We start from the raw sequence: 16,694 nt of genomic DNA on the forward strand, positions 1-16,694 counted from the left end.
TGGCATTGAGTTCTGTGTGTGGTTGTGTGTGTGTGTGCGTGTTTCATTCACATTCAACACAACAAATAAGCCACTCAAAACAGCAAGGTCAAAGGAGTTTCCTTTATTTCACTTAACATTCCAACATGTACACCACCACAAATAACCACAAACACAATCACCCCATATCTACAACCCCAGCTATTTGACACAAGCACAAACACTCGCTCCTTTCTCTAACACACACACACAAACAACTGCAGTAATGGCCATTGGCCTATCGGTATAACCAAGTTTAATGACAATGCTTTATTTTGATATGAAAACTTGTCAAATGCAATCAAAACTAATAAGATTGATGATTGTTACAGTACTCTGCCACAAAATACCAGTCAAATACCTGTACTGTAACTTTACAGTGAATGCCAACACAGATATACACATGCACCCATGCTCACGCACACACAAATCTTGTCACTCAGACACTGTTGGTCTACATGAACACACACTCAGATTTTTACAGTACTCTGCCACAAAATACCAGTCAAATACCTGTACTGTAACTTTACAGTGAATGCCAACACAGATATACACATGCACCCATGCTCACGCACACACAAATCTTGTCACTCAGACACTGTTGGTCTACATGAACACACACTCAGACACCACTCAAAGAAACAGTCGCCGAAACAGAAGAAAAACGTAAAATGGTGATCTCCACACACACATTCACACAGTGTATCTCCGTTTGGGTTTCTTCCTGGTCATGTGTCTTTTGTATCCATCCTTGACAAAGTCCTCTGGCCTGCAGACACATAATATTAACACTCAGGGGTAGTTTTGGTCTATATTTACAGTGTGTACGTGGGTTTTTTTTTCATGCTTGTCTGGTTTCTTATTTTCTAAACCAGCTTCAGTACAAGTAAAAATTGAGGAAATTGACAGTTCTTCCAAGCTGAACTAAATGAAAAAGACACAGCTGCCTCCTCATGATACCCCAAAAATGAATTATTCACAAGAAAAGCAAAGCATGTTGACAAAGGTACCTCTTTCCAAATGCGTAAATCTTTCACATAACGTTTCGGCAAGTGCACACAACCTTTTGCTACAAACAAAACTTCTGTGTCTTTCAACCATCTTGTGTGTAAGGTTTGAAATATTAAATCCTTCTGTCATTCCTGTTTACCAAAACAAATTGATAAAAGGTTTAACTTAAATTTCTTAGGAGCCAGTGCATGTCTGGAGACGGTGAAGCACCAAAGATACCCACAGGTTAGAAATCAATCTAAAAATATTTGCTCTATCCCTCTTACTCCACTTCCACAAAAGGTGTTCCGTGAACCTTTCACAAGCAAAATTTACTTACCAGTCAAAGAACTTGGGGAACTCTGTAACTTCTTCCTCTGAATACTGGTCCAGTCGCTTGGCAACAGGCTGCACTTGACGTATTTGGTCCGATACATTTTCCAAGATTTCATCTGGTATTTTCTGTTCAAGAAAAAAATGCAGGCAATGAGAAACCTGTCTTCCACAATGTCGCTTGCTGTCACCTAACCGTTCTCCCACGCCCACCCTCCACACTACTTTTCTCAAAGACATTGATTATCAATAAACAGAACAAAAGGCATGTGAAGATTTACAAACACTTCAGAAGACTTACCGCCCGGCACTTACGATTACAGTCAGCGTGACAACAACTAACAATCTCCTGGGAGGTAAAATTTAGTGCACTTCTGAAGGGAATTTAACCAAGCCACCTTAAAAACTGAGTACACACACAAAAGACCAGATAACAAAGTTTAGCACTTACATCATCAGGGAAAAGATGAAGTCGCCTCATGAGCCCTTTCCTCAATAGGTTCCCTTTAATTCTGCTGTATACAGACAGTTGCATAACCTGCAACACATATATATATATAACAAGATTATTCATCATGCTCAGTGTGCTCAATGTCGGTGTCGTTTAAATGGATATCTTGCCGTAATTTACACAGATAAGTACACAGATATTATCTGAGATAACGAGAGAAAACAAGAAGGGCAAAGCCCATACGACTCACATGCTTGACCTTGACATGACCTTGACCTTCAGGGTCAAGGTCAAATAACTAAACCTAGCAATGACATCATACACTAAGAACTGCTTTACACATTTTTCCTACCAAAATACATGTGACCTTGACCCAAGGTCAAGGTCATCTAAGGTCATGCAACACAAAGCTGTTAATTCAAGACATAGGAAGTACAATGGTGCTTATTGGCTCTTTCTACCATGAGATATGTCAAGTCAAGTCAAGTCAAACAGTTTATTTACCAAATGCAAAGCACATGATTTTGTTATGGTGTATGCATAAAACTTCACACTCCTTCCACACGCATATATCACAACAACTATGTGCAGACAAAGTGTTCAATCTCACTGGGCCCACTACGTGTGCACACCAACCAGACAGTTCAACACGGACTGGTTGTTCCTTTAGCACCAATCTGACAGGAGCAATCACAGGTTGCATGGATAAAGATAAATGAATTCCCTAAAAATCATATCTAAAAATATAGTCATCAATATAATAAATCCGAGTACATGCTAACACAGTTATTCAAAGGACACAACCCTTACATCTATTAAGATATTTCATTTAAGGATACTCGATCCATTTCAAAACTTTAACTGACACATATCACAGATCTAACAGATCTAAGAACGATCCACCATTGAGGCCGCAAGGACTGCCTCAGGAAAGAAACTGTTTCTGAAACGAGAAGTCCTGCTCTTCAGAGCGCGGAAGCGCTTGCCTGACGGGAGGAGCTCGAACAGATGGCCGGCTGGGTGAGATGAGTCTGCCACTATACCCCTAACTCTCTTTGCTAAACGTGAGCTGTACAGTGAGGCGACTGACGGAAGTTCGCAACCCACAATACGAGACGCTTGTCTGACAATGCGCTCCAGCTCTTCCTTGTTCCTAGCACTGGCACCGCTAAACCACACGGTGACTGAAAAACACAGAATGCTTTCTACAGTGGCCCTATAGAACTGCTTTTGGGTGGCTTGGTTCAGTCTAAATTTCTTCAGCTGTCTAAGGAAGTGAAGCCTCTGCTGACACTTCTTGATGATGGGCTCTGTGTTTTTGTCCCATGTGAGGTCGCTCGAGATGATTGTGCCTAAAAATCTAAAGGAGTCGACCTGCTCAACACTTACACCGTTGATCTCTAAAGGGGTGAGTGCGAGTTTGTTCTTTCTAAAATCTACAATCATTTCTTTGGTTTTAGAGACATTGAGCTCTAAGTTGTTGTCAGAGCACCAGCCAACCAACTGTTCCACCTCCTCTCTATACACACTTTCATCATCGTTGGAAATCAGCCCCTCAACTGTCGTGTCATCTGAAAACTTCAGAACCAGCACAGATGGATCTGATGATACACAGTCGTTCGTGAAAAGTGTGAATAAAAGTGGAGAAAGCACACACCCCTGGGGTGCCCCTGTGTTCAGCGTGGCTGAGCAAGAGTATGAACCGTTCACCTTGACTACCTGTGGACGGTCTAAGAGAAAGTCTAAAACCCAATGACAGATGGACGGATGTACGTTCAGGGCTGACAGCTTGTCAAACAGCATGTGGGGGATAATTGTATTAAAAGCACTACTAAAATCGAGAAATAAGATTCTAGCGTATGAACGTGGCTTCTCCAGATGACGCAGGATGTGGAACAGACCTAGCGCTACAGCGTCCTCAACCGATCTGTTTGCCCGATAAGCGAACTGGAGAGGGTCACGTGAGGCACCAGTGCATGCCTTTAAGTAGGACAGAACGATCCGCTCAAAAACCTTCATGGCCACTGATGTGAGTGCGACTGGGCGGTAGTCATTAAGCTGGGCGACACGGGGTTTCTTGGGGACAGGGACTATCACCGACGACTTAAAACAGCGGGGGACAGAATGCTTCTCTAAGGACTCATTAAAAATGTCTGTGAACACGGGTGCTAACTGATCAGAGCAACACTTAAGAGCAGCAGTCGAAACACCATCCGGGCCCGAGGCTTTCCTGACGTTTTGTTGTTTAAACAGCTTCTTCACCTCCGCCTCCTGGACAGTGAAAGGTGGGATCAGAAGTGAGGGGTCATCCGGCAAAGAGGGACGATAACCTGGGTTTGGATTCTTCTCGTCAAACCTACAGTAGAAACTGTTTAGTTTATCCGGAAGGGTCGGGTCGTGATCCACTACCTTATTTTGGTCACATTTCATAAGGGTCAAAGTGACCTTGACCTTGATCATATGTGACTAAATGTGTCTCATGATGAAAGCATAACATGTGCCCCACATAATTTTTAAGTTTGAAACAGTTATCTTCCATAGTTCAGGGTCAAGGTCACTTCAAAATATGTATACAATCCAACTTTGAAGAGCTCCTGTGACCTTGACCTTGAAGCAAGGTAAACTAAACTGGTATCAAAAGATGGGGCTTACTTTGCCCTATATATCATATATAGGTGAGGTATTGAATCTCAAAAACTTCAGAGAAAATGTGAAAAATGTGAAAAATAGCTGTTTTTTAGGCAACATTTATGGCCCCTGCGACCTTGACCTTGAAGCAAGGTCAAGATGCTATGTATGTTTTTTGGGGCCTTGTCATCATACACCCTCTTGCCAAATTTGGTACTGATAGACTGAATAGTGTCCAAGAAATATCCAACGTTAAAGTTTTCCGGACGGACGTCCGGACGGACGGACGGACGGACGGACGGACGGACGGACGACTCGGGTGAGTACATAGACTCACTTTTGCTTCGCATGTGAGTCAAAAAGCACATCCACATTTTTGATAGAGGACGTTCGGAAATAACTATGTCAAGTTTTTGATGGCTTGTGGAAGAGTTGCTTTCCCTTGCTTTTCCACAGAAACACTGAGTCAAGCTACACGTGACACTGTAGGCATATCACATTCAAGCAAACAGCCTGTCTATTCGCTCACACGTTGACAACGTGGGGTGTTCCCGCAGTGGGGCACTGCGGTTATGAAATTAAAGGCCCCTCCTGTTTTTGGAACCGCAGGAGCTTTCTAGTTTGCTGTTAGGTAGATTTTTGGTTCCTCTTTCCTGTCATGCTCTCTTTTTCTTCATGAATTCTTTTCTTTTTTCTGCCTTCTTGCTCATTCACCTGTATTTTTTCCAAAAATCTCTTCTCTTGCCGCTTGTCTCGCGATTCATGTATAGTTTAATCTGTTAGTGTTCTGATGTAAGTCCAGCAGTAGATAGGTTAAGCCTATTTTAACATACTGGAAACTGGTAATCTTCCAGTAGGTATTAATTTAGTTTTACTAAAGCCTGCTGGGACACAAGTAATGGGTTAGTGCATTTGTAAACAGGAATCGCTTGACAAGTGGCCCCCTTCATCCCCCCCTTCCTCGTCCTGATATGGCTCTGCGTAGTCGGCTGGACGTTAAGCAACAAATAAACAAACAAACGTGTGGTGTGCCAGTGAAATCATGCGAATTACTGACATCCCAGTGAGGATTATATACCTCCGATGTATGCTTATTGCAATGTCCGGTCATTATAATGCTCTTTTTGTTCGAAAGTATTATCATCGGAGCTGACAATCGGCATTGCGGATGTGACTGACTCAATAATTGCAAGGAAAAACAACTCTACCGCAACCCATAAAAACCTGACAGAGATATTTGCTGAATTAATCTATTCCCATTCATGATGGGTTAAGCTCAAACCACGTAAGCATGTACATGATGGTATCTACCCACAGCTTATTAACTAAATCATTGATTCATACCGCAAAGCACACACCATTCACAGATTAAAATCTGTTGATCCTGCTCACCCTTGTAGGATCGATTTCATGAACTCTCCATGCTGACGCTTTGCTAAACCCTCCAGGGTACCTGAAAATCAACAGTTATGCACAACAGTTAGAAACACCAGCAAAACTTTGCTGACAAAGAACACATATCAATAGACAATTTTCAGAAATAACTCCTTCGAGTTTGTATGGGTTGTGGAGGAGTGACCTTTTCTTGCAAAACCTCTGCCAAACATTGGAGGGGCCAATCACTAGCGAGAGGTGTGTCGAAAACACGTGGATGGGAGCATCTGCTTCCCACTCTCCATTCGCTAGTGATTGGCCCCTTCAAAGTTTCGCAGAGGTATTGCGAGAAAAGGTCACTCTCCCACACCACATACAAACCAGACGGAGTTATTTTTCGTCTATTAGCATGAGCTTAAGAATACTTCCTTGTGTACTAGTAAGTTAACAAAGCAGACATTGTCAATGCAAATTATGGTTTCATTTCCATTCATTCCCTTTTTTTTTTCCCCTATGGTAAAATGTTGTGATCCTGATTTGCACTCCTTTACAAAGACAGAAGATACCAATTATTATCATTCACATTCAGCAATTTTCTGTTGTAAAGCAAGGATCATAGATTTAAAGTAGAAGTTCTACACTAAAGTATAAGTTTGAAGAGGAGTTCATGGGGCTGTAGCTTAACTTTTTCCGGACCGGACAAAATTAAAATCAGTGCAGGATGGATTACCTACCCTGTGTGATGAAAGAACGTGAAGGTACGCCAGTAGTCGGCCTGCATGGCAATGTCTTTTGTGTTGATGACAACCACATGGTCACCCACATCACCTGCACACAAAAACACACCTGCCATTATCCAAACCAACAAAGTAAGTGTGACAGGGTGATGCAGTAGTCTCCCTTCACTGCAGCTCTGCAGAGTTGTCTGCCGGCCTTGACAGCTTGAGCGTGGGCTATATAATTTATAGTAGCTATTTTCAAACGGACAGTTTCACATTAAATGTAGAGTTTTACTTAAAATTACGGGCGGGGATGTAGCTCAGTCGCTAGCGCGCTGGATTTGTATCCAGTTGGCCGCTGTCAGCGTGAGTTCGTCCCCACGTTCAGCGAGAGATTTATTTCTCAGAGTCAACTTTGTGTGCAGACTCTCCTCGGTGTCCGAACACCCCCGTGTGTAGACGCAAGCACAAGACCAAGTGCGCACAAAAAAGATCCTGTAATCCATGTCAGAGTTCGGTGGGTTATAGAAACAAGAAAATACCCAGCATGCTTTCTCCGAAAGCGGCGTATGGCTGCCTAAATGGCGGGCTAAAAACGGTCATACACGTAAAAACCGTGGGAGTTTCACCCCATGAACTAACAAACAAACAAACTTAAAATTACTTACTCAACGGATGGAAGATGGGTTTATGTTTTCCCTGCAGGTATGGCACAACACGATATGCAGAGACGAATGGACACTGGTTAGCAGCATCATACAGCCACCATGTACGTGCAAACGCCCTCCATTGCTACAAAACAAAATGCAGACTCAAATGACAATATTACCTAATATTTGTAATAATAACTTGTACACATGCCGCTCTGCACACACCTTCTCACGTATCATCTACACACACTATTTTATCACAGGCACATCTAGAAACACAATTGATTGAGCATGCACTAAATTCTTAAGTACAGCAAGAATATGAACTAATTCTTTAGCCAGGCCCATGCATCGCCTATCGAGTTTTGTTGACCATCATCATAATGATTATGCTATCACAAGCTAGCTAGCTAGCTAGCTAGCTCTCTAGTATCTAAGATAGTATTACTGCATTTAATATTGGCATGGTGATTCCTTCATAATCTAAGATGGTATATATTAGGTCATGAACGGTTTTTATTTTTATTTTTATTTTTATTTTTATTTTTTTTTTTTTTAAACTTTGCTACCTGATCCTTTATTTGGTTAGTGTGTCGTGTTATGTTGGCTTGCCTTATAAGTTAGTTGATCTTCTGTGTGTGTGTGCGTGTATATATGTGTGTGTGTGTGTTCTGATAATGTATGGTTGTATATCTGTATATCACATGTCGATAAAAAATGATCTTATTCTTATATTACTATTATTGCGTGTGTCTGCGTTTCATCATAAAAAGTTTGTTCCTATGTATTCCCATTTCGATTATAACCATTTTGCTTAGATCAGGACTAGCTGTAAGAAAGGTCCTACGGACCTAATGCTATCTTTCCTGTAATAAAGTTCAATGTTTCAATGTTTCTCTCTCTCTCTCTCTCTCTCTCTCTCTCTCTCTCTCTCTCTCTCTCTCTCTCTCTCTCTCTCTCTCTCTCTCTCTCTCTCTCTCCCCATATAGGTCACTCTCCCACACCACATACAAACCAGACAGAGTTATTTTTCCTTTGAAGGACCATATGGACCTAATGCTATCATCCCTCAGTAATAAAGTTTTCGAGTTCGAGTTCTCTCAGTCTCTCTCTGGATCTGGATTGGATAAGAAGCAGGTCTCCAGATCGAAAGAAATCAAGACAAGGTGTGTTTTTTGTAACAGGCGTTGATTGGCATACATGGAGCATGAGTCTGTATTTGATTTGTTTTGTTTATATATGTGCCTTGGGCTTGGGAGGTCTTGTCCTGGTTACGTAGTCGTACATGTCATTACAGCTGGGTACAAAAAAATCAGAAACTTGTGTATAATATGAGAAAACCTGGCAGCGTGGACAGAGTTGATCTGGAAAGCTCAAGTGCAGAAAAGGACCTTGGGGTCAATGTAGACAGTGAAATGAAATTCTCAAAGCACGTGGAAACACAAGTCAACAAAGCAAATAGAATCCTGGGTCTCAGTAGACGGTCTTATGAGCATTTGGACGCAGAAACGCTAAGACTTCTCTTTGTTGCACTTGTACGGCCTCATCTGGAATTTGCAAATGTGGTGTGGAGTCCCCGACTCGAGAAAGATAAAAAATCTGATTGAAAGTGTGTTAAGAAGAGCCACGAAGTGTATCCCAGGGTTGAAGACCTTGAGTTACGAAGAGCGTTTGAGAGTCTTGGAAGTTTCAAGCATGTGCTATAGGCGTATCCGGGGAGACATGATTGAAGCATACAAATTCGTGCATGGATACTACGATTGCAAGAACCCACTGGAGCTGAATAGCCTGTGTAATACCCGTGGACATCAGTTCAAGCTCAGGAAGAAACAATGCAGAACAGCTCTCCGACAATCTTTCTTCACGAACAGAATCATAGACACATGGAACTCCTTAGACAAGAATGTGGTAGAAGCGCCGACAATGAACAGTTTCAAAAATCGCTTTGACAATGCACTGAAAGACTATATATGAAACTAGAGGAATACCCGGCTTCGCCGGGGTGAATCGCGAGACAGAGACAGACAGCGTGGCGGTTCATCACAATCACCTCTGCAGGCGAAGTCCTGTCAAACGGGATTGAGAATTTTAGAGCTTATTTCTTAGCCCTATATTATCTGTTGTGGCTTCTCAAATGCCAGATCATACAGACAGACAAAAGCCGCTAGACCCCATCACAAACAGAACTCTACAATCCACAGGTTTTTGCCCACACACACACACACAAACACACACACAGAGAAGCCGTATATATATATATATGTATATCTATATCTATAAATATATAGAGATAGGTGAGAGTGTATTTTTCGCGTGGCTATAAATTGATTCGACCTTTTCACTTTGACAGTAAGAACAACTTACGGGTGCAAGGGAAGCGTTCTGGACAGCGCAGTGACATTCTAAAAATAGTTACTCAGAAACGGGAATTTGGGGTGAACGGCGCGAGACAGAGACAGACAGCGTGGCAGTTCACCACAATCACCTTTGAAGGCGAAGTCCTGTCAAACGGGATTGAGAATTTTAGAGCTTATTTCTTGGCCCTATATTATCTGCTGTGGCTTCTCACATGCCAGAACATACAGACAGACAAAAGCCGCTACACCACATCACAAACAGAACTCTACAATACACAGGTTTTTGCCCACACACACACACAAACACCCACACACACAGAGAAGCCGTATATATATATGCATATCTGTATCTATAAATATATAGAGATAGGTGAGAGTGTCCCGGGTCTACCTGAATATGCCCACCAAATTTGAAGCAGATCCATCGAGAACTTTGGCCGTGCATCGCGCACAGACACACAGACAGATACACAGACAGATACACAGACAGACACACAGACACTAGTCGTATATATATGTCACAGTAGAAACTAGAATTCAGTAGGATCCGGAATCCTACTAGTAGAGACTGGAATCTCAGTTTCTACTAGTAGATACTGGAATTCCAGTCTCAACTGGACTTTTTCAAGTTCAAACTGGAATTCCAGTATCTACTAGTAGATACCGGAATTCCACTTACAACTGGATTTTTTCCAGTTGAAAGTGGAATTCCGATATCTACTAGTAGAAACTGGAATTCCAGTTTCAACTAACAGCCAGTTCATGTTGGAATTCAGTTCAAATTGGAATTTCGCGATGGAGATGAATGTAGTTTCTTTTTTGTTTAAAATGAACAGTTGACTACTTTATTGAAAGCAAATCCATTGTTTAAAAAGACCCAACACCACAAACTGCATAGTCAAATCAATGAAAATCACATCAGACAACTTCAGGACATGTTCTTGCATTTCTTGCTGTGCGGGTGGCATTTGGTGCCACATGCAAGTTTGGCATCTTTGCACGGACACCTCTTTGTCATGCACGCGCCTGTGCACGTACAGACGGACCTGGCGACAGCTCCACGGTTTTGCCAACCAGTTGATGACCTGGAGGCTTGAATGAGGGACACTTCCTTAAGAGTCTGTGGGTTTACCACATTGAGATGTGGGAGGACCACACTGCTCATGTCCACAAGCTCCACCCCCCGAAACCAGTTTTTAACAATTCCAGTCGGGCAATACACCCGATAGACAGAATCACCGCCCCTCATCTTTGATTCCAGAATCTTGCAGGTCAAGAGCCGCACGTCAGTGTTGGTCCTGTCGGCACTGTGGATTTTCACTCCGACAGTGTGCCCGTTTTGGAATGATTGGGTCACGTCTTTTACCTTCTTTTGGTACCTCGTGTCTTGACGTCTGGCAGCCTTCAAATAGTTATTTCTGGCAACAAGTCGCTTCTCCTTGTGAGCCGTGTTCCCTTCTTCATTTTGCACTGTTGCAGTGCGTTTCCACAACACAAACTGTCCTACTTCTAATGGTTCATTCATAGGGTTGGCAATTGTAGGCACATGTGTAGGAACGAACACTTCGTCAACAGAAAACACAGCATGAGTGGTTTTAGTCACTTTCACACCATGCACAACGTCAAGATTTGTGTGCTCTGTGCCAGAACAAACGATGACGTTGTCGCTCAAAAGAAGATACTCCTTTCCTCGCTTGTGGCTGGTACAGGTAGTAGATGATGTACTTGGTGAATCCACGTTTTCTACAATGCCGAGAGAAGAACCACCAGCACCTGTGAAACAAACAAATTAAAATCGTCTACGCTGGTGTGAAAACCAAGAAAGGTGGTGTAAGGGTTAACCTGTTAACATCTTCAAACTAGTCTTTATAAATTGATAGAAAATATGGCACATTGAAAGTGTGTTGAGGGAAGTGTGAAGAAACTTACCAGTGGCATGCTGCTCAGGAGTGCTGAGAGAAGGTCCGAGAGGATCCTGAAAGTTGACTGCTTCTGAAGAACGGTCAGCACCTGTGAAACAAATAAAATGCAGTTGTATTTGCAACAGACATTTGCAGTCATTCTTCTTCTTCTCTGTTGGGAAATGTGACATGATAATGTGGCATGTATGTGTACACATTAATCACTGTGTACTAGTGTTTCGACGTTGAAGTGATACAGGAAGAAATTCTGAATAATTCATTGCAAAAACATACACTTGACCCATTTTGACAGGAAAGTTTTTTTTGAAAGTTGACTGCTTCTGAAGAACGGTCAGCACCTGTGAAACAAATGAACTGTAGTTGTATTTGCATCAAATCTGCCATTAATCCCCAGAGTCATTAACCCTTGCCAGTGCACCTCCCGTCTCCTGCATTGTCTATCATTATCAAAATTGTGTTCATCATTAGTTTGTTATGGCTGCAAAAGGGTTAATGTAATGGAATGTTACTCCTATTAATACGACTAATACAGTAATGGGCGTCAACTAGTCCAATGGTTGCATGGCCAATATCTCTAAAACACAAGATTTTTAAAACCAATTCAGATAGAAGCATACCACATACCAGCAGTTGAAGGTCCGGGAGTTGGCAAAGAATTGTTGACTGGCTGCAGAACTGTATCAAAGACCACTTCACTCCACACAGTGATTCTCTCGTCGTCCTCGCAGCTGATGTCACTCTGGCTCCCTGACTGCACAACTGCACTTCTCTGACTCACGGCTGTGTCTTCTTGACTCAGAACTACACGCCCCACATTGTCCAGCCACACTGACTGCACGACTGCACCATCATGATTCAATGACTCAACGACTGCACCTTCCTGACTCAATGACTCGACGACTGCACCTTCCTGACTCAATGACTCGACGACTGCACCTTCCTGACTCAATGACTCAACGACTGCATCTTCCTCACTCACTGACTGCACGACTGCACCTTCCTGACTCAATGACTCGACGACTGCACCTTCCTGACTCAATGACTCGACGACTGCACCTTCCTGACTCAATGACTCAATGACTGCATCTTCCTCACTCACTGACTGCACGACTGCACCTTCCTGCCTCATTGTGGGAAGCATAACAAGCAGATCATTTGGCAAATCTTCTTCACGCACAATACCCTGAGCTGCAAATTCCTCCCAAACAGCTTGGTCCGAACGTGGTTTCTGACCAAATACAAGTTCATACGGTGTTGTCCCAGTTGCACTTGAAACTGATGTGTTGATTGAGTGAACCACAGACTTTAATCCCCTGCTCCATTGTGGGCCATTGGTATCCATCCATTTGCCTAGTTTCAATTGTAGGTCTCCGTTCCCCCTCTCAATGCACCCTGCACACAGTGAAGCAATCCCAGTTGGATACTGTCACCTTAAATAGAGGCCTTTTCAAGCCTAGGCCACTGCACTATGTCTGTAGCCCATATTTCAGGTTGTAAAGCTGATTTATAAAGCTGCTAGAGCAGTTTTAATTTGAGAAGTCGAGTGTATCATTCATCGAAAGGTTCATGGTACTGTCACAGTACCATTAAAGGGGTATGAAAGACCTAAACCGGAAGTAGAATTCCTTGAACGGCAGCTGATACATTACTCTATGAACTCTCATTATCCAGAAAATTAAGCCTGAAAGCCTGGTATTCGCTGAGAAACATCGGAAAACGCAAAATCAAAATAAACAATCCTTATCCGGAAGTGGTAAAAAAACAACGTTTTATTATCAAAAGGGAAGTGTGGCTTCGCGTCGGACATTGAGTTGGAATCTTCCAGGCTTCTCCCATCACATGGGATGATAAGATTCAGCCTTTAGGACCACTTCCGGATAATAATTGTTTAATTTGATTTTGAGTTTTCCGATGTTTCTGAAGTAATACTGGACTTACAGGCTTGAAACTTTGGATAATGAGAGTTGATAAGGTAATGTATCAGCTGCCGTTCAAAGATTTCTACTTCCGGTTTAGGTCTTTCATACCCCTTTAAGTGCCATGACCATTTCGACCATTTGGTATCAATTGAACCGTTATGGTGTGTAGTTTTTGAAAAGTGATGTAGTTGCAGCACTTTAGTACAACATGCCAAATGAACCCCTTGTTGCCCCAAAACGTCAAAATTTTGAAAAGTTCACTCATTCCCCTAATTTTTAAAAATGGCACTGTGTATTTCACTTTAAATGCAGTTAGACAGGCTTAGGAGATCAAACAGACCCAAATCGGTAACGTTGGATAACATATCGTTAATTTTGAAGAAAAAATAAGTTGGAAAAATGAAAAATGGCATTTTTTCCATATTTCACAGACAAGAGGTTAATTTGGACTTTTATGTAAAATTGAGGCACACCAAAATCACTTTTCAAATTTTACACCCCCAGACGGTTAAAATAACATCTATTTATCCATGTTAATCCATAGTTTGACTGATGTGATGAGAACGTTTTACCAAATATTGCTCAAATTCCATAATTTTTTTTAATACTTTTGATATATTCCCAGTCTTAATAACGCAATCCCTTCTCAAAATGCCTTAAAATACATCTGTAAAGGTCAAGGAAGTCAAACAGATTCATAATATGTTTTTAAATTAAAATTCAAAGTGCCGTTTTCCAAAACTAGGGGAATGAGTGAAAACTTCAAAGTTTCCTGGTTTTGGTAACAAGGGGTTAATCTAGCATGTTGTACTAAAGTGCTGCAACTGCGACATTAGTTTTCAAAACCTGGACATCATAGCGGTTCAGTTCATACCCATTTTAGCTTGTTATACCGCCAGTAAAAAAAAAAATCACAATCACAATCACCACTATGGAAATTTTAGATTAGACCTATTGCGTTAAATTTCGGTTTCATATTCCATGTTACCACAGGTAGGTCTGCCTCATTAACCCTTTCACTGCCGGGGTGTTTCAATTCAATGTCAGTAAAATGTGAAAAATGATCCGATTACGAAAAAAGCTGAATGTTTATCTTTTGACAGATGCAACAGACAAAACATGTTACCACCGGTAGGTCTGCCTCATTAACCCTTTCACTGCCGGGGTGTTTCAATGCATGGTCACTCTTCGACAAGAATGTTTTCTCTAACTGGCTAGAGTGCAGGACGGGTATACCCGTCTTGTAGGCACTGTAAGGGTTAATTTTCATTTCTGAAAAAAATACAAATAAAAACGAACACTTACCCTGACTTTCAGGATGTCTTGGGCGTCCATGGATGATCACTGTTCCAGGCCACAGATCACACACTTCACGTATCACGTTCGCCGTGAATTCTCTGCCATTGTCACTCTGCAGGAGGCGTGGTGGTCCAAAGGTGCAGAATTGGTCGAACAGATGACCTGCTACCTCTGCTGCAGTCTTGGATTCCAAGGGATAGGCCCAAGAAAACTTCGAAAAACAGTCCCTTGCATGCAGGATCCATTTAAAGTCCCTGTCAGGCCTGCTGCGGAAGTCAATGAGGTCGATTTGGACTCTGAGTAGAAAAGACAGATTGATCATTGCCTTTCCAGATGGAAGTGATTTCACCACCTGGCGCTGCCTGCAGCTGGGACAGGTCTTCAGGAACACACTGACTGCTGAGTGGTGGACTCCTGCGTAGTTTGCTTTGATTTCCGCCCACGTTTTATCCCTTCCCCCATGGCCAACATGAACGTGACATCGCGCAATTGTCGCAAACAATTCCTCTCTGGTCACAACCGGGCAGTTGGTTTTCTGGCAACATAGCATTGTCCTTGCCCCCACAACTTGTAATTTATAATGCTTTGCACACCTGTACTTGAATTTGGCACCTTCTGGACATTGCTGGCCCTTGTTCAGTTGCAGAGCTTTCACTATTTTTGTGTACTTCTCTTGGGCAATGCAGAAACATTCTCGTTTGCTGTCATCAAGACTCCGTATGTGTGCTTCTAAAAGAGAATAAAACAGAGTTTTCTGATCCTCTGACTCGGACTCCATCTTCAATCTTGACTGCTGTCTGTCACTGACACTTCACTCTGATCAACTGATCAAGACTCACTGTGAATAGAAGGGCCTCGGTTGTTCCATATTACTCTGGCTGGAGAACATTGGTCACTTTATTTGCAACAACAACTCAGATTCACGTGAAGAAGTCATTGTCACATCTAAGCTTTGTTTTCAAGTTGAACCCTCTCTGTGGATATGATCCCAGTTTCTTTTTCAGTTTTCAAATAATTCCAATTTCCATATTACTCTGGCTGGAGAACATTGGTCACTTTATTTGCAACAACAACTCAGATTCACGTGAAGAAGTCATTGTCACATCTAAGCTTTGTTTTCAAGTTGAACCCTCTCTGTGGATATGATCCCAGTTTCTTTTTCAGTTTTCAAATAATTCCAATTTAAACTGAATTCCAACATGAACTGGCTGTTAGTTGAAACTGGAATTCCAGTTTCTACTAGTAGATATCGGAATTCCACTTTCAACTGGAAAAAATCCAGTTGTAAGTGGAATTCCGGTATCTACTAGTAGATACTGGAATTCCAGTTTGAACTTGAAAAAGTCCAGTTGAGACTGGAATTCCAGTATCTACTAGTAGAAACTGAGATTCCAGTCTCTACTAGTAGGATTCCGGATCCTACTGAATTCTAGTTTCCCCTGTGACATATATATATAGAAGCCCAAATGTCAGTATGCCTCTCACTACAAATTCCCACCAGCCAAGAAAAAGTTGATAGAATAGGCCACGGTCAAAAGATCGTGTAGGTTACCTAGCCCAAAGTTAGGCTAGGATATCAACTGATCAAAAGATCAGAAAAAGGCTCAACAGCCAAAGTACCAATCTGTCAACAAATCATATCATCATTTCATATCATGTCTGTAGCAGACGCATTTCAAATCGTGCACTTCCACACATCAGTACCCTAATAGGTTTTCCGTTATTCGACGTAAAATCGGAAACAATGTGCATAAAAATCTTTTTAAAATGCATACACACAAAGTATCGGAGCAATCAATCAAAAGCTTAGATTTGGAAAGGCACTAAATTCGGAAAGGTTAACGAATGCCCTTACCAACACACGCTGGGTCGCCATTTTGACTTTGGCATGCGACGTCACTTCCGCCGAGATGGCACAGGCGCTCAAAAAGATGCAACAGCTGCTCAAGGATCGTTATACGCGGCATGAGTTTTCTGCATCTGCTGCGACTTTTGTTATCAGTCGGCGGTTTCATAGGTCGTTGGATAGTTGTT

At 42.1% G+C, this 16,694-nt stretch overlaps 2 protein-coding genes across 2 annotated transcripts; both read right to left on the bottom strand.

Moving 5' to 3' along the window:
• Nucleotides 1-88: 88 nt before the first annotated feature.
• LOC138966993 (large ribosomal subunit protein uL13m-like) lies at nucleotides 89-16,672 on the bottom strand. Its single transcript, XM_070339411.1, has 7 exons — nucleotides 16,516-16,672; nucleotides 7,182-7,305; nucleotides 6,529-6,622; nucleotides 5,813-5,873; nucleotides 1,793-1,879; nucleotides 1,349-1,470; nucleotides 89-787 (listed from the first exon to the last, which is right to left on the bottom strand). Exons 1-7 carry the CDS (start codon nucleotides 16,534-16,536, stop codon nucleotides 712-714), a joined length of 585 nt encoding a protein of 194 aa, XP_070195512.1. The 5' UTR covers nucleotides 16,537-16,672; the 3' UTR covers nucleotides 89-711.
• Nucleotides 10,280-16,128, bottom strand: LOC138966992 (uncharacterized). Its single transcript, XM_070339409.1, has 4 exons — nucleotides 14,667-16,128; nucleotides 12,067-12,834; nucleotides 11,450-11,530; nucleotides 10,280-11,293 (listed from the first exon to the last, which is right to left on the bottom strand). Exons 1-4 carry the CDS (start codon nucleotides 15,436-15,438, stop codon nucleotides 10,449-10,451), a joined length of 2,466 nt encoding a protein of 821 aa, XP_070195510.1. The 5' UTR covers nucleotides 15,439-16,128; the 3' UTR covers nucleotides 10,280-10,448.
• Nucleotides 16,673-16,694: the final 22 nt, after the last annotated feature.

The sequence above is a fragment of the Littorina saxatilis genome, linkage group LG5 (assembly GCF_037325665.1).
Source record: "Littorina saxatilis isolate snail1 linkage group LG5, US_GU_Lsax_2.0, whole genome shotgun sequence".
NCBI classification, from domain to species: domain Eukaryota; kingdom Metazoa; phylum Mollusca; class Gastropoda; order Littorinimorpha; family Littorinidae; genus Littorina; species Littorina saxatilis.

What these genes read in the sequence shown, in the direction of transcription:
- LOC138966992 (XM_070339409.1), bottom strand. Translation starts at nt 15,438, where the DNA reads ATGGAGTCCGAGTCAGAGGATCAGAAAACTCTGTTTTATTCTCTTTTA. An exon ending in AAGACATCCTGAAAGTCAGG is followed by an intron (nt 12,835 to 14,666) that starts GTAAGTGTTCGT and finishes CACTGTGTGCAG; the next exon opens with GGTGCATTGAGAGGGGGAAC. An exon ending in TCCTGAGCAGCATGCCACTG is followed by an intron (nt 11,294 to 11,449) that starts GTAAGTTTCTTC and finishes TTTGTTTCACAG; the next exon opens with GTGCTGGTGGTTCTTCTCTC.
- LOC138966993 (XM_070339411.1), bottom strand. Translation starts at nt 16,536, where the DNA reads ATGGCGACCCAGCGTGTGTTG. An exon ending in TGGCGACCCAGCGTGTGTTG is followed by an intron (nt 7,306 to 16,515) that starts GTAAGGGCATTC and finishes TTTGTTTTGTAG; the next exon opens with CAATGGAGGGCGTTTGCACG. An exon ending in ACCCATCTTCCATCCGTTGA is followed by an intron (nt 6,623 to 7,181) that starts GTAAGTAATTTT and finishes TTTTGTGTGCAG; the next exon opens with GTGATGTGGGTGACCATGTG.